The sequence below is a fragment of the Schistocerca piceifrons genome, chromosome 3 (genome assembly GCF_021461385.2).
Source record: "Schistocerca piceifrons isolate TAMUIC-IGC-003096 chromosome 3, iqSchPice1.1, whole genome shotgun sequence".
NCBI classification, from domain to species: domain Eukaryota; kingdom Metazoa; phylum Arthropoda; class Insecta; order Orthoptera; family Acrididae; genus Schistocerca; species Schistocerca piceifrons.
The window spans coordinates 793,103,538-793,125,364 of record NC_060140.1 but is presented as its reverse complement, the minus strand read 5'-3'; the positions used below and the strand labels follow the sequence as shown (position 1 = coordinate 793,125,364).

At 38.0% G+C, this 21,827-nt stretch overlaps 1 protein-coding gene across 1 annotated transcript in view; it reads right to left on the bottom strand.

The window, feature by feature from the left end:
• Positions 1–21,827, bottom strand: part of LOC124789070 (kazrin) — a 1,028,805-nt gene that overhangs the window by 64,488 nt on the left and 942,490 nt on the right. The window contains exons 16-17 of the mRNA XM_047256362.1: positions 13,314–13,437; positions 2,192–2,336 (exon numbers count right to left, since the gene is read on the bottom strand). Of these exons, the coding sequence (XP_047112318.1) occupies positions 2,192–2,336; positions 13,314–13,437 (269 nt within the window). The remainder of the gene's footprint in view (positions 1–2,191; positions 2,337–13,313; positions 13,438–21,827) is intronic.

Here is a 21,827-nt window from a genome sequence, read left to right as displayed (position 1 = left end):
GATTTTTATTTGTGTGTAAGGCATCACAGGATGTTGCTCTGAGGCTTAATATAAATAAATTAAACAAAAGGAAAAAGTGCATGGAAAATGTTCCCAACAATTTAGTTCTAATTGAATTTGTGTACTTGTGGTAAAGTGAAAACACAGTTATTCTAGTTAAAAATCTTAAGTTATGACAACAACAAGTACATACATTAAACACCTTTCAACAGTTGTCAGAATCAGGTACTAACTGTAAGCATTAAGGAGAACAATTTTTACACACACATTTAAATTTTTACATAATTCTTTCAGACTATTCCACATGTTTAAAAGTTTATAGCTACTTGTCTAGTTACAGATTTAAATCATTTTACTTAAACAGTTCATGCTATTTCAAGATAAACACCCACAAATTTGATCAATTAAAACAGATTACATATTCGTTGCTGCTACCTTAAAGCATTCTTTGATGCTCCATAGAACACAATGTTATTTGTCTTCTCATATTATGTTCTGTCACGGCCACATACAAATGATTAATAACATCTCTTTATCAAAAGCATCAGTTATTGACATTTTCAGCATTTCTCATTAGAATATATTAAACTGGCTCTTTTGGTATATTGTATCAAGACCATAAATTATATTAACAGTTCATAATCAGAGCTAGATGCTGAAAAAATTAAATTTTTTGTTGTTGCAGCAATGTACTGTCTGGTAGCTATCAACTAGCATATCACTTTCCAAACTGTGACAGCAAAATTCTTGTTTGCATTGAAATTGTGGTAAATACTGATGTAATTCTTGAGTTTTTCAACTTATGTGATGAGGCCTTGTATTTATAGATTGCACTTAAATTTTATCTTCTCTGCATGTGGTATGTACATATTTTCTCACTATCACAGATAATCCATTGTTCTAAAGAAAATGCTTCTTTTTTTCTTCTCTCTTTCTATTTGCTTTTTAGTTTCTTCATTTTTTTTATAGGATGATGTATGATCAAAGAAAGGAATGGAACATTTTTATGCAATATTTACAATAGATGCAACTGAAACTTTTTGTCACATGTTATGTTAATGTGATGTGGTTCAATAAATTTTAAGTTTGACTTAATAAACCATGCTGCAAAGATGAGGTTGGCTGTAAAATGATTTTATTATGATGTTTACTTAGGAATGTTGTATAAATTCCATTAACTAGAGCTAAAGAAAATTTGTAACGTTGTAATGCCAAACATGCTAGGTGGATATAAGCACTGTTTTATAGCATTAATGTAATATATTTTGTTTGTTTGTAGGACTGATGTTACAGCACCCAATAACATGAATTTTTAGGGAAACAATTACGTTCAAAAAACAAGTTACTGTAAAATATTGATTCTCATTAACCACGTTTCTGCATTGAATTAATCCAATGGTTGCTTCTAACTATAATTAGGACTGCAGTTACATTTTTGCCAAATGTAATTTTTGTGATGAACAATGAAAAGGTATGTCATGGTTGTTGATATTGTCTGAAGTACAAATTTACAACATTTTGGTAGGATAATATATTGCAGTGAATTTTGTGCTGCTACTTGGAGAATGAATCCGCAATTCCAACTAAAGCTACATTGATCCTTGCTTATCTCTGGAAAAGTAAGAAATTCAAATTAAAACCTTAACATGCATAAGCACCATTAATTAGTATAAGGAAATTAATTACTGTAATGGTATTATGTATAACTCTCAGATGAAAGATTTTCTTCACAATGACAGTAACCTGTCTTAAAATGCACTTTTACTGTCAAAATGCAGTTAATTGCATCCTACAGAATTCAACAGTAGTACTTTACATACAATAGTGAAACAATATTGAAATTGGTCGCTAGAAACTAAAGCATGAATGTGAAAAAAACCTGAGTATGGAAAATCACATTTTATCATCATAATGGGTTGTCCCTGTTTTGCACTTATTACGACTATTGGCACATTTTTCACAACAAATAGCCATAGTTCTCTAACTGATGCAAATAATATGAAAAGTCTGAAATCAGAATAAGTGTGCTAATAATGATTTATTTGTGAAACCTAAGAGACATTATTTGGTTGTTATGTGTGTCTGGTACTCTGATTATGCACAATCAGTTTATCTTGTGACCTGCTTGACATTGTTGACAGCTCTGGCCACTTCAGCCTGGTATTCTTCCATCTGGCAGAAGATGACATACCTGGCAGGCAGTACTAATGCCTCCAGCTCCGTGCTGAGGTGTCGCCGTATGATGTTCTTTGAAGGAGGTATGCCTAAGGCTGTTGCCATTGTGTCACCATTGAATGAAGGCTCAAGGACAACTAAGGCTCCATGGACACCACTATCTGCAAATTTCAGAAACTAAGATTACTCATTATGTACTTGATGATTATTGTTGTTATACAGTTAGTGATTCTCTCTTTGAATCAGTCACTTCAACAAAATTTAATTTGCTTATGAATACACATATCATAATCATGTGGTACATGGCAGTATTACATGAGCTACTTAAACATGGTACAAATTTAGATATAGTTAGATATTATGACTCTGCATGTGAAACATGAAGGAATCTCTGACTACATAGACTTTCTGGCATAATAATAATATATAAGATTCTTCTCAGTGTTACTCTGGGAGGGTTTATAAAGGCCAGACCATTCAGGCAGATCGTGACTTGTGTGTGGACACCAAACTAGTTACAACATCTGCATAAATTCACAATGGTGTAACATTGCTTGACTGGGGGATGTGGCATGAAATATGAGGAAAGACAAATAATTGCTGCCACATTTCATTATTGTCATTGAGTCCTTAGAGCAGCAACGTAAATCATGTTGATGGGTAATAATACTCTTATTAACAGTGACTAGGGTTCCATTATAAGCAAGATGCAAAACCCTCCATTAATCTGCTTCGTAACACAATACTCTTGGGCATGCCTGCTAAAAGATTGCTGCAGCAGTCTTTGGCAATGGTAAATCATTCCTGTCAGTGATTGCCATATGGTGGTATCACTGCCAACGTTTGACATAAGCACCAAGTATGTTGTGCTACCTATGCAATGTTGCTGTCTGGCACTAACGTCGTTATGGTAAACCTTAACGAGAGTCATTCCATGTAGGCTTTCATGGCCAGCGTCTTCATCAATAAACACTTCCGGGCTAAGTTGCCGTGGTCGATCTGTAGAACTTCTTCTCCCTGACGTTTCGTTCTCAACTATGGAGAACATCTTTGGAGGTGAGTCAACGACTGGCTGCTAGGAGCTGGGGCCGCTGCTTATATGGATATAGGGACAATAACATTTGTGAACCAGGCTACTTACAAGAAGAACTAAATCATTTACGAATGGCCTTTGTGAAAAATGGTTATACGAAAAATGAGATTAACCGAGCACTTCACCCAAATAGAAAAATGCCTAAAAATAGGAGACAGCAACAACCATCAGCTGGAAAAGTATTTCTTCCGTTCATCCATAATATCACGGATCGCCTTGGGAAAGTACTAGCCAAGTTTCACGTAGAGACCATTTTCAGCCCTACTAAGAAAATTAGTGAATGCCTAAGATCAACAAAAGATGCTCGTCACCCCCTAGCCACCCCAGGGGTATATAAAATTCCGTGCAGTTGTGGTAGGGTTTACATAGGAACTACAAAAAGAAGCATCAATACACGGTTGACGGAGCACAAAAGAAACTGTCGCTTGGGACATATCGACAAATCGGCAGTAGCGGAACATATTTTTAAGGATGGAGATCACGAAATAAAATTTGGTGAAACAAGCATGCTAGCGAGGACGTCGCATTATTATACACGTATGTATAGAGAGGCAATTGAAATCCACAAACATCAATACAATTTTAATCATAAAGAAGAAGGATTAAAATTGGATAAGATATGGTGGTCGACGTTGCATCAATCACGTGACAATCGATTGCCTGCAATCGAGAGAACAGACGATAGCCAGAGATAGCTGCACATCGACGCCCTCTATGATATCCATATAAGCGGCGGCCCCAGCTCCTAGCAGCCAGTTGTTGACTCACCTCCGAAGATGTTCTCCATAGTTGAGAACGAAACGTCAGGGAGAAGAAGTTCTACAGATCGACCACGGCAACTTAACGAGTGTTTCATGTGAATATGATGCCTAGTAGGCCACTTAAATGTTAAGTTGATTTTAGTGTCAGGCAGCAAGACTGATAAATATACCATTGAAGAATCTGTTATTTAATTAAATATACAGTTGAAATTTTGCTTGTAGTATATATGCTAGCTACCCCTGGCCATAAATTAGAATATGATGCTTTGTACTTCTTTTTCAGTTGTTTGTGAAATATTTTTGGTTTCTGGTATACAAGCAAAGAAATTTGTAGTACCATAATTCATTCCTTCGATCCCAATGACAGGAAATTCTGTTGACCATCACCCTCCTTTACATAACGTATTATGAACTATCTTATAAAAGAACCTAAAATGTTATAATAGCTGAAATGCACAGCAAAAGGCGACTCCTGTATTTTTTATATCCTTACCATATGGAAAAGTAAAGGCACCCAAGAGACAGTATTTACAGAAACCCATTAAGCTCGGATTTGTACTGTTATGCCAACAGTAGTCAATAAGCTGTGTGGAGGTATCTTTTCATTACTTAATAAGTGACACTTGCAGTATCTGGATGTCACCACAATCCACTGTGCGGTTACATCAAATTAAGAGAGTCTAGTAGATGAAACTAGTGACTGAAAGACAACAGTCAAAATAAATTTGTGTGATAACCTGCAGATACAGAACACCCTTCAACAGATAAAACTTCTATGATCAAGGAATGAGGGAGGAAGGCACAAAGCAACAGTGTATCTTCTATATGCTGGACATATTTGAAGGCTAAATGACAGAGTTCTGGGGTATTATGGCAGATGTGGCATCACAAACAATGGTGTCATGCAGAGCTTGCGAAGTCATTAAGTTAGTTGTGGGTGAGCCATACAGTGGAAGACAAAACTAACATGTCCATCGCCCTTCTTCTCCTAGGGCTGAATAGTTGCAGGAGTTATCAAAATCCGGTTGGATAACCCCATGGACAAAGAGAATGTATTATAAAATATTGAAGCTTGAGATCCTCTAGCAACATGCTAGGGTAATTTTTCATCTGAACAATGAGTCATATTTTATACTGATTTTTACATCTGTGAAATCATTATTTGTCTAGCAATGGATGGGCACATCAGTATGAAGACTTTAGAGTTATCTAACACAACACTGTGTGATGTGTTTAAAATTGCTTAAGCTTATGAAGTTACAGTTTCAACATAAGCTTTGTCTGATGATTTTGTAAGTGTATAATATCTTTCAGATTGTCAACATTGTGTTTGTCAGGTAACTGATGACACTCAGTAAATGTCATCATTGATTAACAGAACATCCAGCCATCCACTATTCTAGTGGTGCATGGTGCAGTAGTTGTATGGAATTGGGATTCACTCTTCTCGTCATTGGTAGATGTGCACAGAAAAAAAGATATTTAGGTACCTGTCATTTCATCCCAGAGCAACAACAGCCCAAGTAAATATTTTCGCCACATTGTTGCTTTCTCCCCCCCCCCCCCTCCCCTCCTGGAAAGCCAGGTCAAATAAATAGTATCCAGACTGTGATGCCAGGCGCCAATGACCATTCTGTGATGCCAGCTGTTTTGCCTGCAGTAAGCCCAGACACTAGGCGAGTGTTTGCTGCAAACAGAAATCAACAAAGTGGGCCATTGCGTCCCTGCATGCCACCCGTTCAGTGCCTGTCACCACACAGGCCCCTGCTGCAACTCACAGTAATGCTCAACATCAGTGGAGCAGCAGTTGATTTCCAGATGCACACTGGAGCAGTTGTATCTGTAATAAATCTGGATCCATAACTGCAGCAAATTTCAGTTTGCAGTGGTGATATACAGCAACCATTTGACCCCACTGCAGGCTCAAATAATGGCTTCAGTTAAGTATAAGAATGCTGCTAAACAAATTACATTTTTAGCAGTAAATTCCTATATGGCATCTGACTTTATTGGTCTGGATGCATTCACATTTTTTGGTTTCCAGACTGGGGGCCAAGCTAATTTAATCTCTAATGCAATCCCATTCATTGTATGCACACTTTTTCACCCTGTCTTAGGTGATGCTGTGAATTTTGAAGTGCACATTTTGTTAAGTCAATCAGTGAAATCCTGCCTCTTTTAAAGCAGTACTTATGTTCTGTATAACATGTCCAGTACCCTTTGCTATGTGCGAACATGTTAGAGCAGAACAATACAGGCTGGAAAGTATAGGAGGTCGTTTCATCTTTATCTTCAAGTAAATGGGCAGCGTCATTGGTAGGTGATAAGAGAACAAATAGGGCAGTTACACTACATGGTTATTTCAAAGTTGCAGTAAATTCTCAAATACCAGTAGATCTGTATCCAGTTCCTAGACCGAAGCAGTTGCTAGCAGTCATTTGTTTTCAAAAACTAATCTGACTTATGCCACTTGCCTGTTGACAAGGAAGCAAAACAGACTGTAATCATTAATACATCTTTTGGTATGTTGAAATACATCAGATTACTGTTCAGAGTAGCAACTGCTCCTGTGATTTATGATAGTTATGTCAAACACTTAATTCAAGGAATCCCTAATCATGCAAAATATTTGAATGAAATCAGGGGCAATGAAAAAGTTTTCATACAAAGGCTGTACAGTCCAGAATCAGTATGCTAATCAGGTAAAATCACCATGAGCATTAAGGTAGTCATCCCACCAGCACACCAGGTTCAAGATAACCCTTCAGTAAAACACTGTGACCTGCTGTGTGAAGAAGTCCGTAACTGCATGATGCACATCCTAGTCTGCAGGAACTGTCAACCCTTCAAGGCCTTTTTTAGAAACCAAAGGCACGATAATCACAAGGGGAGAGATCAGGACTGTAGGATAGGTGCTTGAGTGTGTACCACTTGAGTTGGCATAAATTACGCATTATGACATTTGTGATATGGAGTGTGTGTTCTCACTGTTTTCATTCCACAACATTGGTTGCCAACAGGCATTGTGCCCAATACAAATTCTTCATTCTCTGACATATGCCTACCACTATTTGTTGTTGAGCAACCAAGAAAAGGATGACAGCACATTGTTCAATGACAGCACATTGTTCCTGCTTGGACACATTTGGTAATAATGTTGCCATAGTTCACATATCTGCTTTTACTGTGTGCTCATTGGAAAGACATGAATGCCACACTCATCTCTGGCCTGCATGTTGATGCTTATATATCCACATCAGAGGCCCTCTATGTTGCATATATGCTGCAGCAATACCCTCAGACAGAAACCTTTTGACCACCCTCTATATAATTTATATAAATACAGGCGAGCAGCATGTTCAACACTTGCAAGTTGTGAAACTCTTGGCAGATTAAAACTGTGTGTTGGATGAGGACTCAAACTGGGACCTTTGCCTTTCACAGGCAAGTGCTCTACCAACTGAGTTACTCAAGCACAACTCAAGACCCACCTCATAACTTTAATCCTGCCAGTACCTCATCTTCTACCTTACAAACTTTACAGAACTTCTTCCACATACCTTGTGAGACTAGCACTCCTGGAAGACAGGAGTGTTATTTGAGTGGCTGCAAATGCATGGACTGTGTTGCCAGCTCCACAAGTGTCAATGTTTTTCTTCATGAATAATAAATTCCACTGCAGTTAATTTCCAAGTTCCTTTATTCATATGAAAGCATGTGCACTATCCAGATTTCTGGACACTAATCCTATTTTCATGTGTAACAGTTATTAAAGTTTTGGTAGGACACTAAACAAAATATATAAACAAAGAAGGGCTGTTAAGGTTATAAACCAACCATATGACATACCTCAAGTATGCATGACAAAACATACAAGTCATGTGGATCCAGTAGTAGGAGAGAGCATGTGCAGGTGAGGCATGAAAAATGTAGGATCAACCAGTGAGACTCGAGACAAATAGCCTGACCAAAAAAACAGAACTAAATCCATAAATATACACTTACAGACAAAAATAATATAATTTGATGACCTACTACAAACGACCAGAGAAGTGGCATGTACTTAAGAAAGGGAACATAAAGGCAAAAATGCTGTTACAAGCAACCAAAATGCCAATTGCTGATATGCACAAAGGCACTTACCATATTACAGCTCTGGCAGCTGCATCTCAAGTACACCCAGCATGACTCATATAACTGACAGCCATGCAGAGCACAAAGTGCCCCAGTACACGCATGCCATTGAGTGGCCATGGCATGAACTAGAATCAAAAGAAAGGGAAGAATACTGAGGGAATTCAATTACTTATGTCCATACCTCATTCCAACACTATCTCACAAACCAATCCAGAGCAGATATGTCTCTGGCCATTTGCAGTAGGTCAGGTTATATTATTTTTGGATATGAGAGCATATTTACAGATTTAGTCCCATTTTCTTGGACAGGCCTTGTTTGTCTTGAGTCTCACCAGCTGATTAAGCCTTTTCCATGTCTCACCTGTGCAGGCTCTCACATACTACTGGATAGAATTGTTAATGTTCCCATGTGGCTTGTATGTTTTGTCATACGGAATTAAGCTACGGCTCATGGTTAGTTTACAGCCTTAAAAGACTTTTTATGTTCATTTATTTCATTTAGTGTCCTGCCTAGGCTTTATTAATTGTTATAATAGCGTCAAAATATAGGATTAGTGACATCAAAACTGGGTAGTGTACATGACGTTATCCAATTAAAGGAAATTGGAAATTATGAATGCAGTGGATTTTATGCATCATGAACAATCCAATAAACAGTTGTGTATGTTGTGGATGTTCCACTAAGAATATATTACACAGATGTTTTTAACTGAGTATTAAGTACCTCAGTCATATCTTTAGCAAAAAGGTGCTTAAACCCACTGAGGATCATGTAGGGATTATAGACAAGCTACCAACCCACAAACCTACAAGATTTGCAGTTGTTCTATGGTGAAGTAATTTATTACAAGTTCATTCCACAGACTGCCCTCATTTTGCATCTGTTCAACCAACTGCATAAAACGGCGATGAAATTTGTCTGACCAGAAGCATGGCATAAAGCGTTCTTTAGTTCAAGAAGTTTCTTCAAACGGCTCCCTGTATGACTACTTTTACTTCAGGTAAACATCTTATTCTGATGAAGGATGCTTCAGATTTTGATATCAATGTCTTACTACTGTGTAAGCATTGTCCCAGCATCAGCACTGCCTTTGAGTACACAATCTAGAAACTGTCATATCTGCACTCACAATCAGTTGCCCCACCACCTTGTGTTAATCCCTGGCCCTGTCCAGAGCACCCTTGGCAAAAAGTTCACATTGATCTCACTAGACCATTCCAGGGGACAGTGTGGCTGCTTTGTGTCTATGTCCTTTCTAATTTCCCATACATGAAATGGATGCCTAATCAAACAATGCTGGCTACTGTCTGTGCTCTGTCTATGATCTTTCCAGTCATTGCCATAGAGGCAGTGTCCAACAACATCTTCTCTGCCAATGGCCATCAGTTAATAGATTCTGCATTTCAGTTATTCTGTCAGTGCAACATTGTTGAGCATATGACCACTGCTCCATTCTAGCCAGTGTCAAATTCAGAAGAGAAGTGGCTGTTCAGAACATTCAAACCACAGATGTGCAAAATAATGGCAATGGCCATTTCCATGGAAGCACTCACCAACTTTCTTCCCACATAGTGTCCTCACCCATCAAGAAAGACAGCCTGGCCAAAATACTGTACATGTGGAGGCCGCATACATTATCTGATTTGCTGTGCCTGCTCTTTCAGCAGCCAGAGCCCAAGCTGGACTGAAAGTGTCATTGTCAACAGATATCTGAAATCAAGGCTGGATATGAAAGGATAGTTCAGCATCAAAACCAGATCCCGTTGCAGCAGTCCACAATTCTCCCCCCTCCCCTCCCCCCCTCCTTCCAAAAATCCCCAAACAGTCATAACTAGCCCCACTCTCTCATCCACCTCAAAGTATGACCTCTGCTCCTGCCCATGATTGTGGCAATGTAGTTGGGTCAAAGAAATTCAGCAGCAGGAGCTGTTGGGAGTGGAATCATTGCCATCCACCATCATTTCTTGCACCATTCACCATCACATGTGATCCCCTTCGTCAATCAGACACAGTAACAAAGATCAGTCTTCAAAGCAGTGAGCACTTCCACCCATAGAACACATTCCTCTTCAGGGAAGCACATGCAGCATAATGGGTGTGTATGATCAGAAAATATCCCTGCTACTCATCCCAGAATGGACCAAGATGCAGCAGGTGCATTGGTAAGGGTCTCAGCACCTTTTTCTATGCTTCCTTGATGGACTAGATACTAGCCTGGTCACTTTCAGCCTTACATGCTGATTCAAGAGATCTGAAGCTGACAGATTGCCTAAAAAGCCACAACTGGCAGGTAGATACAGTACCTTGTGCAGACAGTGCAAACCATGAATACAATGTGTGCTCTCTCTGGAAGAGTTTGGTTCTTAAATGTGCAGACAAGATCACGTACTGGCAATTGTTTATTAGCATTTGAAGCATTCAGGCTACACTATTTGCTACAGTGGTCAATTATTGCTTGTGGTACATTTTCCCTTTTCTGGTATCTGGTATTCACTCTGGAGTGATGTTGTACACTTGCTGTGTTTTGGAAACTGTTTTCTAACTGCCATACTATGTGAAATTAGTTATTATTGACCACTTGGAACCACCATTTGTTCCACAGGTCAGTGCTTGCCAAGTGATACAAAACTTTTACTACCTATGCGAGTAGGATAGTAAAGACCTTAAGCTTGTATCACTAAAAACATAATACAAAGTGAGGTTTCATCACAGCAGCGTTAAGATGACATGTGCAGAGACAACCTATCACACCATCTATGTGGTTGTAACAGGGGTACCAACAAGACTATACATTTGGAGTAGACAAAAGTTCTCAAAATGTCTCTTGTAAATGGCAACAACTGTTATTGTAATATTTTGAGTAACCAAGGTCCTTAAATTGGTAAATGTCCAAAAAGAATATGTCTGCTTCTAGCACAAAGTCATTAATGAAGTCATCAGTAGCTTTTAAGAGCACAAGATTTTACAGCCAGAATTCATTTTGAGGCTGCCTGAAACTGTTGTTGGAACATCAGTAGCTTTATCCATAATAGTGTGGCCACATACTCAGAAGAATTTTGTTGAAAAAAATAATCAGAAGTAATTTAGGATTGAAAGTTCTCTCCATTAATTAAAAACTTCATTGCTACCACATATTTTTTGATTGTTCTTGCAAGATTATCAAGGTGTGAAATAACTCAAAGGAAAGACATGAGTATTGCCTTCTTGCAGAAAATTAATAACAAGAGTACACAAAGTGAGAGACTGGGGAGGAACTTAAACAGTACCTCAGCACCCAGCTTGTTTTTAAAAAGTCATTTGATGCTGAATATTATTTAGTAAAATACACATGGAGACCTTAGTGATTTGCGGTTTATGGGCGTTAGGCCAAGATTAGACACTTAGACTTTGATGAGCTCTTTAGAATTGGGAGACAAAACATTAGTCCTAATGCCTATAAAACAAAAATCACCATGGTTTTAAATACCAGCCATGAAATCTTGAATTGTTTAAATAGATAGAGACTGTCTCAAGATGTATCCCTTTATCTCCTTTAAGTTATGGTACCTAATATATTTGTGCTTGTTTTAATATAAATTGTATATGGATTCTTCCAGGTAAAATTTCCTACATTTTCAATCACTGAGATAATGTTGGTCAAAACACAGACATGGCAGATTCATTAGTGTAGTGAAGTGTAAGGGGCATTCAAATGAAACCCAGTCACTAGTGTAAAGTAACGGTAACGATTTTATTAACTGAAAAACGAAGTTATACACAGTACATATACTCAAAAATAGTCACTAAAACTGTTGGCAAATTTATCCTATTGTGACACTAGCTGGTCCATTCCATCCTTGAAGAAGCTAAAGAAGCTAGTAGGCTGCTGTCAGATTCAGACCTGGACCCAGTCACACCCAGCGTCATCCATTGCATATTGATGTCTGTGAATAGCTTCTTTTAGAGATCCAAACACATGAAAGTCACACAGTGAAAGGTCAGGACTGTACAGTGGATGTTCCAGCATTTCCCACCAAAACTGCTGCAATGTCGTCTTCATCGCATTGGTCGTGTGTGGGTAGGCATCATCATGCAGGAGGATAATGCCTTTGGACAACATGCCTCGGCATTTCAACTTGATGGCTCATCTATGATTCTGTAAAGTGGCTTGATAATGCTGGGCATTGATGGTGGTTCCCCATTCCAGGAACTTGACAAGTAGTGGGCCCATGTGTTCAAAACAGAAGGACATCATGACCTTAGCAGAACTGGTGTGCAGAGCCTTTGATTTCTTTGGAGGTAGTGAAGTCACAAGTTTCCACTGCTTGCTCTGATGCTTGCTTTCTGGTTCAAAATGGTGACACTGTCTTTCATCTCCTATGACAATACAAGACAGAAAGCCATATTCCTCCTCATGATAATGCTGCAGATAACTCAAAGACACTGCCATTTGAGTATTGTACTGTTCGGCAGTCAAATTGGTGGGGAACACACTGCACACAGATTTTTCAAAAGTTCAAGTGTTGATGCATTATGGTGTGGGCAGTGCCCACACTAATACCCAGTAACTAATGGATCTTGTCCATATTGATTCTGTGGTTGTCCAAGACTAAAGCATTTGCTTCCGAAACCATTTTCGGTGTGATGGCAAGATGAGCATGTCCAGGATGAGCATTGTCTTCCAGTGACTTATGCCCTTCAAGGAATTGTTTGCGCCATTCCACAATGCTTGACGGTACAAGCCTTCATCCATCAATGCATTTCATGGCCTCCAACTCCATCCGCAGCCAAAAATTGAATCACTCCTCGTTGCTCCTACTTACTTGCCTGTACATTTGGTAGTGGACGATAACTTGTGTGACCACCTTCTCTTTGGTGTGAAACCACACTGGTGCTATGCAACATCAAATGGTGCACACGCATCAGTCTCTCTATCAGTAGATGGTACGACCATACCCGCAGTTACATGGTGCCACCTTACATGTAATGCAAAGGTAAATGCACTGACCAGGTTTCATTTGAATGAACTTCATAATACTGCACTACCTGATGTTACTTCCATCTGGACCACATATTCTTCTCAGAGTATTTACTTTCTCTCATATTTCCTAACTTTCCTTTAAAAAAAATCTGCATTTTAAATTAGAAATGAATTTCAGTGTCTCACCCTTTAAGTTCTCTGCATATTCACTGAGATCAATATTTCTTGCCCATCTAATGAATCTTTGATTTGTCCAGACAAGAGGATCTGCATCAATTGTTTCACATTGATGTCTCCGGACTGCAAGTGCCTTTAACAATATGAAATAGAATGTAATGATGACTTATTCTAGAGAAGACAGCATGAGAGACATTAAGATGAATTTAAAAATAAAATACATGAATGAAATGGGTACAAAACCTTGTGTAACACCTAACAAATGTAAAAGAAACAATTTATTAAAAATAATGTGAGCACATATACATTACAAGAAAGTTCCTTTTAAAAATAAAATTGATGAATGAAATAGGTACACAACCTTGTGTAACACCTAAAAAATGTAAAAGAAACAATTTATTAAAAAGAACGTGAGCACATATACATTACAAGAAAGTACCTGTAAACTTCTGATTGTTTAAGAGACCAAACTCCCATGTATAAAACAGTTTCAAGCTTCTGATTATTTTACAAACGAGTTAATGTGTTAAATATTTGATGTGAAGCATGTCAAGTGGAAAAAAAGTTTAAGAAAGTTGAAATTGCATTTAAAGTTGGTTGTAAGTTGCTATGTGCTCCCATTAGCAAATAGTGGATTAGTATATTCTGGGTAATTTGCATCCCATTTTAAGCAAAATCTAGTTTTTCATACATCATCATATCTCATGATTCATGTGTTGTTCAATGATATAATTTTGCAGGTACATTCACTGCTATATGTGGACACTGTTTGCAAAATGTGTTGGGAATACAATTAGAAGAAAAGGAGGAATAAATTAAAACATCAAGCATGGTGTGCAGTTTTACTGCATAAACAGCGAAAATGTAGTAAGGATTTAACTTTTCTCTTGCAAGCAGTAAAGGAAACAAAAGAAAAGTTCAGAGCAGGTATTAAAATCCATGGAGAAGAAATAAAAACTTTGAGGTTCGCCAATGACATTGTAATTCTGTCAGAGACAGCAAAGGACTTGGAAGAGCAGTTGAACAGAAGGGATAGTGTCTTGAAAGGAGGATATAAGACGAACATCAACAAAAGCAAAACGAGGTTAATGGAATGTGGTCGAATTAAGTCGGGTGATGCTGAGGGAATTAGATTAGGAAATGAGACACTTAAAGTAGTAAAGGAGTTTTGCTATTTGGGGAGCCAAATAACTGATGATGGTCGAAGTAGAGAGGATATAAAATGTAGACTGCCAATGGCAAGGAAAGCGTTTCTGAAGAAGAAAAATTTGTTAACATCGACTATAGATTTAAATGTCAGGAAGTCGTTTCTGAAAGTATTTGTATGGAGTGTAGCCATGTATGGAAGTGAAACGTGGACAATAAATAGTTTAGACAAGAAGAGAATAGAAGCTTTTGAAATGTGGTGCTACAGAAGAATGTTGAAGATTAGATGGGTAGATCACATAACTAATGAGGAGGTATTGAATAGAATTGGGGAGAAGAGGAGCTTGTGGCACAACTTGACTAGAAGAAGGGATCGGTTGGTAGGACATGTTCTGAGACATCGAGGGATCACCAATTTAGTATTGGAGGGCAGTGTGGAGGGTAAAAATCGAAGAAGGAGACCAGGAGACAAATACACTAAGCAGATTCAGAAGGATGTAGGCTGCAGTAGGTACTGGGAGATGAAGAAGCTTGCGCAGGATAGAGTAGCATGGAGAGCTGCATCAAACCAGTCTCAGGACTGAAGACCACAACATAACAACAATTTTGTGGGTGGTGTTAGTACGAAAAAGTTCTGTAAAACTGTGAAATTATGTGTAAAGTTCGTTGTAAGTCAATAGGTGCTCTCATCCTCAAATACTGGATGAGTGTAGTCTGGATATTTGCACACGGTGAGCATGCTGCCTCAAGACATACACACAAGTTATAACTCTAATGTGTCATATTGTGTTGAATTTTCCACTTAAGATTATACCATTTAATGAGCAGATTATGTCAACAAGTTAAATTTTTAAACTAGATTGCTATTTATCTGAAATACTGAAAATCAGTTTTTGTATCCATTAAAGCTGCAACTGGGTGTGGGTTCTATGGCTCGGCATAAGTCATTTGGTAATATAGATGAAATATTGATCATTAAAATTATGTACTAATTAATATTATTGTCAGATTTATCTGTAATATGCTTCAGTGGCCGTATACATTTCTGCTACACAGATTATACATACAATCATTTAATCACTCAGTGTAACCAATATCCATCTTTTACTGGAAAACTGTGCTGTCTCCTAGAATTAGGAACATAAATACAAAATATAGACATAAAAACACATCACCTTAGTAAGAAACTTAACAATAGAGATAACTGATACTGAATGGTCTGCTTAGTTAAAATGGTAGCTTGAATCTTAAATTAAGAATGATAAAAATTAGTCATAATGTAACAGCACTATTTGATAAACTATACACTCCAGCCATTCAACACATGATAGAAATATATTATTTCCAATGATAATAAATTGACCTGACATCTATTAAGATGTATGCACTGAAATTGGTATCAGTGACCAGGCAGCAGCTGCAGGAACAGTGATTACCAAAAAACATAGGGTGACTAAAACAAGCAGAAAGATTTACATGTGTTCAGTAAAATATATAAAGAAACATAGTACCATATCTTGAAGAAGAAGTCGAAACCTTTAGCTGTGGGCATGTGCAAGTAGAAGATCTGTTGCTTAAGTTTATAAAAATAGTCAACCGAGTACTGGATAGATATGTATATAGTGCAGGGCCGACCACAACATGCCAAACTTCACCCATCCAACATGTGCAGGCCAAAGCCTGGCATGTCACTCGGCTTTGCTTGGTTCTTCTCAGAAGTACCCAGAACAGTGTGACATTTCATTTAGCATTGCAGTGCAGCATTTTGCAGTTAGCACAACTCTCTCAGTTTGGCAGAATCATGGTGCCAGTGTTTGTTCATTGTGTGAAGGTGTTCACAGGTCCAGATGGATGTTTGCAAAAAGAGGTAGTCTAGTGACCTGTCACCACTGTTCTTTAAAATGAATGGGGGTCACAGAAGAGATGGATGAGAATTCTCAGTTCACAGAAGTGATGGGTACCACTTATTTGCTATGAATTGACTTTATAGTACCATTCTGAAAGAATTTAAACTTTTGGATGACAATGAAAGAGCAAAAAATTACAAAGATCAACAGACAGAATTCGTTGTTCTGTACATCAAGTAGAACTCTGAGCTAAATATGTTGGCATGGAGCACTTGAAGAAATTGGTGGTATGAATAGTAAAATTTCTGTACTCATACCCATTGTTCCATTTTTATTTGCAACAGCTTTCAGTGGAAATGAACAAAGAGTATAGAGACTTAATATATTTCTACAAAGTACATTGGTAAGTCAAGCAATATGCTTGAAACAATTTTTCAATTTAAATCTCACTATTCTTGGATTTATAAAGGAAAAACGAGTGCAGCAATGAAGATTAGAACATCTGGAGTGAACTGCAGACTTCCACATTTTAAATTGACTTGACTGCACACTGCCCACAATAAGACATTGCAAGGTGATGATTTTCTTATTTGATGGTGTTGCATTTAAAAAGAAACTCATGTTACAGATGGGACACATTCTAATAAACACAATCCAGTTCCCTAAGCTCACTGTCATTAAAGAAAAGTGCAAGGCTTTGAAGAATTATTGTCGCCTTGCAAGGGGGGGTTGGGTTGTCTACATCTACATCTACATTTATACTCCGCAAGCCACCCAATGGTGAGTGGCGGAGGGCACTTTACGTGCCACTGTCATTACCTCCCTTTCCTGTTCCAGTCGCGTATGGTTTGCGGAAAGAACGACTGTCTGAAAGCCTCCGTGCGCGCTCTAATCTCTCTAATTTTACATTCGTGATCTCCTCGGGAGGTATAAGTAGGGGGAAGCAATATATCTGATACCTCATCCAGAAACGCACCCTCTCGAAATCTGGCGAGCAAGCTACACCACGATGCAGAGCGCCTCTCTTGCAGAGTCTGCCACTTGAGTTTGTTAAACATCTCCTAACGCTATCACGGTTACCAAATAACCCTGTGACAAAATGCGCCGCTCTTCTTTGGATCTTCTCTATCTCCTCCGTCAACCCGATCTGGTACGGATCCCACACTGATGAGCAATACTCAAGTATAGGTCGAACGAGTGTTTGGTAAGCCACCTCCTTTGTAGATGGACTACATTTTCTAAGGACTCTCCCAACGTATCTCAACCTGGTACCCGCCTTACCAACAATTAATTTTATATGATCATTCCACTTCAAATCGTTCCGCACGCATACTCCCAGATATTTTACAGAAGTAACTGCTACCAGTGTTTGTTCCACTATCATATAATCATACAATAAAGAATCCTTCTTGCTATATATTCGCAATACATTACATTTGTCTACGTTAAGGGTCAGTTGCCACTCCCTGCACCAAGTGCCTATCCGCTGCAGATCTTCCTGCATTTCACTGCAATTTTCTAATGCTGCAACTTCTCTGTATACTACAGCATCATCCGCAAAAAGCCACATGGAACTTCCGACACTATCTACTAGGTCATTTATATATATTGTCATTTATATATTGTCATTTATATATATTGTTCAGAAGAAGAAACCAAACAGCGAGGTCATCATTCTCATCGGATTAAGGAAGGACGGGGAAGGAAGTTGGCCGTGCCCTTTCAAAGGAACCATCCCGGAATTTGCGTGGAGCGATTTAGGGAAATCACGGAAAACCTAAATCAGGATGGCCGGATGCGGGATTGAACCGTCGTCCTCCTGAATACGAGTCCAGTGTGCAAACCACTGCGCCACCTCACTCGGCGGGCCTTGCAAGAGTTACAATGATAGTTTTATAAAGATTTTGAGGACACTGTCAATCTTAGATCTGTTTTTGAGCTAATTTCAAGACCTTTTACTGTTTCACTTGAAAGCACCCCTGTGCATGTGCCAATGTAAATGATTGACCTGCAAGGTAATTCCAGTTTTAATTACAAATAATTTTAAGTTAAAACTGTTGAGGATATCTACATTGCTTTTCCCAGGTTGATTTTTCGTCTCCGTAATGAAGTTGCAAAACTGCTACAATATTTTGATCGACATATTTGTGTGAAAGACATTTTTTTGATTATGAAACTAAATAAGTAATGATTACATCGCAGCTTGAGTGCAAATCTCTGTGAAATTGGATGTGTCTGTCTATGTGCCAACAGTTTGTACCAGATAAAAATTATATTTTGTTTTCGGCAAACCAAAAATAATTAATTAATGCTGAAAACTTGTTTTGTTTGTGATCTATGTTGTTGAAAAATGTAACATATAAAACCAAGTTGCATGTAGTACAATTGTACTGCCACTTAAAAGTGGCGCTTTCACTGATTGGATGGACACATTATACAATCACTGTAAAGAAACTTCTAAAGAAACAGCAACTATAGCACAAAAAGTGTAAAACAAAAAATAGAGCTATTGATAGAGAGATGCTAAACAAAACATGTTTAACTGTTAGAAGGACATTGCATGAAAGCTTACAGTGACTACACTGACAGAATGGTACTGAAAGCTTTCTCATACAACCTAAAGAAATTCCAGTCATGCGTAAAGACTGTGAGTGACATCACATTTTGTGTCCAGACACTCATGAGTAACACAGTAGCAGAAATGAGTATAGCAAAGCAGAAGAAAAAGTGCTAACTCCAGTTTCAAACATTTCTTTACAAAGGAACATACAGGAGTTCATCCTCAGTTTAATTCTTGCATAACTGCTAAGATGAGTGATATACATATTAGTGTTGGCAGTGTTGAGAAACAGCTGAAATTACTAAAAATAAACAAGTTTTCAGGGCCCGGTGTAATACCTATTAGATTCTATACAGGTTCCAGGGCCCTGTGTAATCCTTATTAGATTCTATACAGAATTTGTGACTGAGTTAGCAGCTCTTTTTACCATTATATACCATAGCTCTAACAGACAAAACATTGTGCCCAGTAACTACAAAAGGCACAGTCACACCTGTCTACCAGAGGACTAGCAGAGGTGATCCACAAAACTGTTTTCCAATCTGACTGATATCCAGCCATTGCTAAAGATTAGAACATATTCCTAGTCAGATGCAATGAAATGTCTCAAACACAAAGCCCTCTTCCACTCTAGTCAGCATGGATTCCAAGTACATCATTCATGTTTTGAATCACTTTTTCACTTGACATGCAGAAAGCCATGGAGCAAGGCAGTCATGCGGGTGCAGTATTTATTGGCTTCCAGTGTTTAAATCAGTACCACAGCAATGCATATGAATGAAAATACAATCATATATTTTATTTCAAATGAAATTTTAGATTGGATTGAAGATTTCTTGGTAGGGAGAATGCAGCATGTTAGCACTGACAAATGTAGAAGTAACTTCAGGCATGCCAAAAGAAAATGCATTGAGACCCTTGCTGTTCATAATGTATGAGATATTAGTGACCCACCAGACAGTGTTAATAGTACCATCAAACTTTTTTACAGATAATGCAGTCATTTATAATAAATGCTGTCTGGGAAGAAGCTGTACAAATGTGCAGGGAGATTTTGGTAATATTTCATAGTGGTGTATAGACTGGTGGCTTGCTTTAAATATTCAGAGATGAACAATTGTGCATATCACAAAACGCAAAATTGCAATGCCATATAACCACAATATCAATGTGTTACAATTGGAATCAGCCAACTCATACAAGTACCTAAGTGTGACAGTATGTGAGAATATGAAATGAAATAACAGTGTAAGGTCAATAATAGGTAAAGCAGGTAGTAGACTTCAGTCTAGCACTTTGAAAATGGAGTCAGTCTGCAAAGGAGGACTGCTTACAAAACACTTGTCTGATCCATCTTTAAACATTGCTTATGTGGGTGGGAGCCATACCAAATAGTTTGTTACAGGAGATATTGAACATATACAAAGAGGGTAACACAAATGTTGACAGGAGTATTTGAGGCACATAAAAGTGTCACAGAACTGTCGAAAAACTTGAAATGTCATACACTTAAAGATAGATGCAACTATCCCATAAAAGCCTACTTACAAAGGTTCAAGAACAAGTATTGAGGAATCTAAGAATGTACTCTGCATGCTGCGTATTGCTCCCACAGGTGCCTTGAAGACAAGAATAGACTAATTACAGCAAGCAGAGAGGCATTTAAGAATCAGTCATCTCATGCTCCACATGTGAATGGAATGTGTACTATGGGAATCACTTTCTACCACACACTTCCCAGTGGTCCGGATGTAGTTGTAGATCAACTCTGTGACATTAGTGTTAAAAATTCTTTAAATGAATGCAAAAGTCACACACTAACAGTCTTCTGAATGTTTGCTCTCAGCTTTTCCAGTGGCAAGGGATGTACCTCAGGAAGCACATGTTAAACATTTTCATTGCACTCTGCTTTTTTTCCTTTCTCTATGCACTCCACTAATAAAATTTTCAGTGGTTATTCAGGAATGTCTTCTGAGTATTTTGTTACCAGAGGTCCATGGTCTCCAAAAGCTCATTGCACAATAATAAAGTACTTATATTTACTTGATTTCTAACCCCAGTTACCTCTGTTTCTGTGAAAATAATTTCACAACAGTGAATATGCCTGTAATACGCAAAAACTAGAACTTGCAAATCAAAACAAAAGTAATCCAAGACCCTTCAACAGATGCAGAAATACCATGATGTAGTTGCTGTCACTCTGCTAGCAGCTCAGCCTTGTGTCATTTAGCTGCTCTTCCACTGCATTCAGTGAATCTGCAGATGAAGTGGATATTGTCTATCCCTTCATCAGTAAACCTATCCATACTGCATTGTGTCTCATTGTTAAACAGAACTAACACTGCTAGAAAAACAAACCCATGTGAGAACTGAGCAGCACTGATTGCAAGATTGAGAGCAAAGACTAAGCAGCAGGTATGAATGGAACAAAACATACAATGCACACTGTTCACATTTGCATTGTGGCTTGGAACCGTTGGGTCTTCATGGCCTGTCCGTGCGGAGTTCAGTTCAGATATTTTCAGTGAAATAGAGTACAAAGATAAATGTGAATAAGAAATCAAACAAAACACAGTTATTCTGTAATGAGCAACCAGAGATCGAGAGTCCCTTACAACAAAATACCCCAAACATGTTCCTGAAAAGCAAACAAGAATCTTCCAGCAGGGTTTCGGTTTACCTTGTATATATGAAAACAGAAATAAAATACAAACTTTTTGAATATGTGCTCTAAAGAAAACAGAAGCCATCTATCCAAATGAAATGGATAAGAAATATGATAATAAAAGTCTTTAGTGTGTAGTAATTCCTTGAAAACTTCTTGATCGCTAAATACTGAATTTTTTATGCTTTTTGAGTAAGCATCATCAGATAAAACATGCTTAGGAAAGACTATACAAGTGAGCAGTACAAGAAAAATGTAGACTCTCATGCACTATTGCCATTAGGGAAAAAAGTTCTGGCAGAATG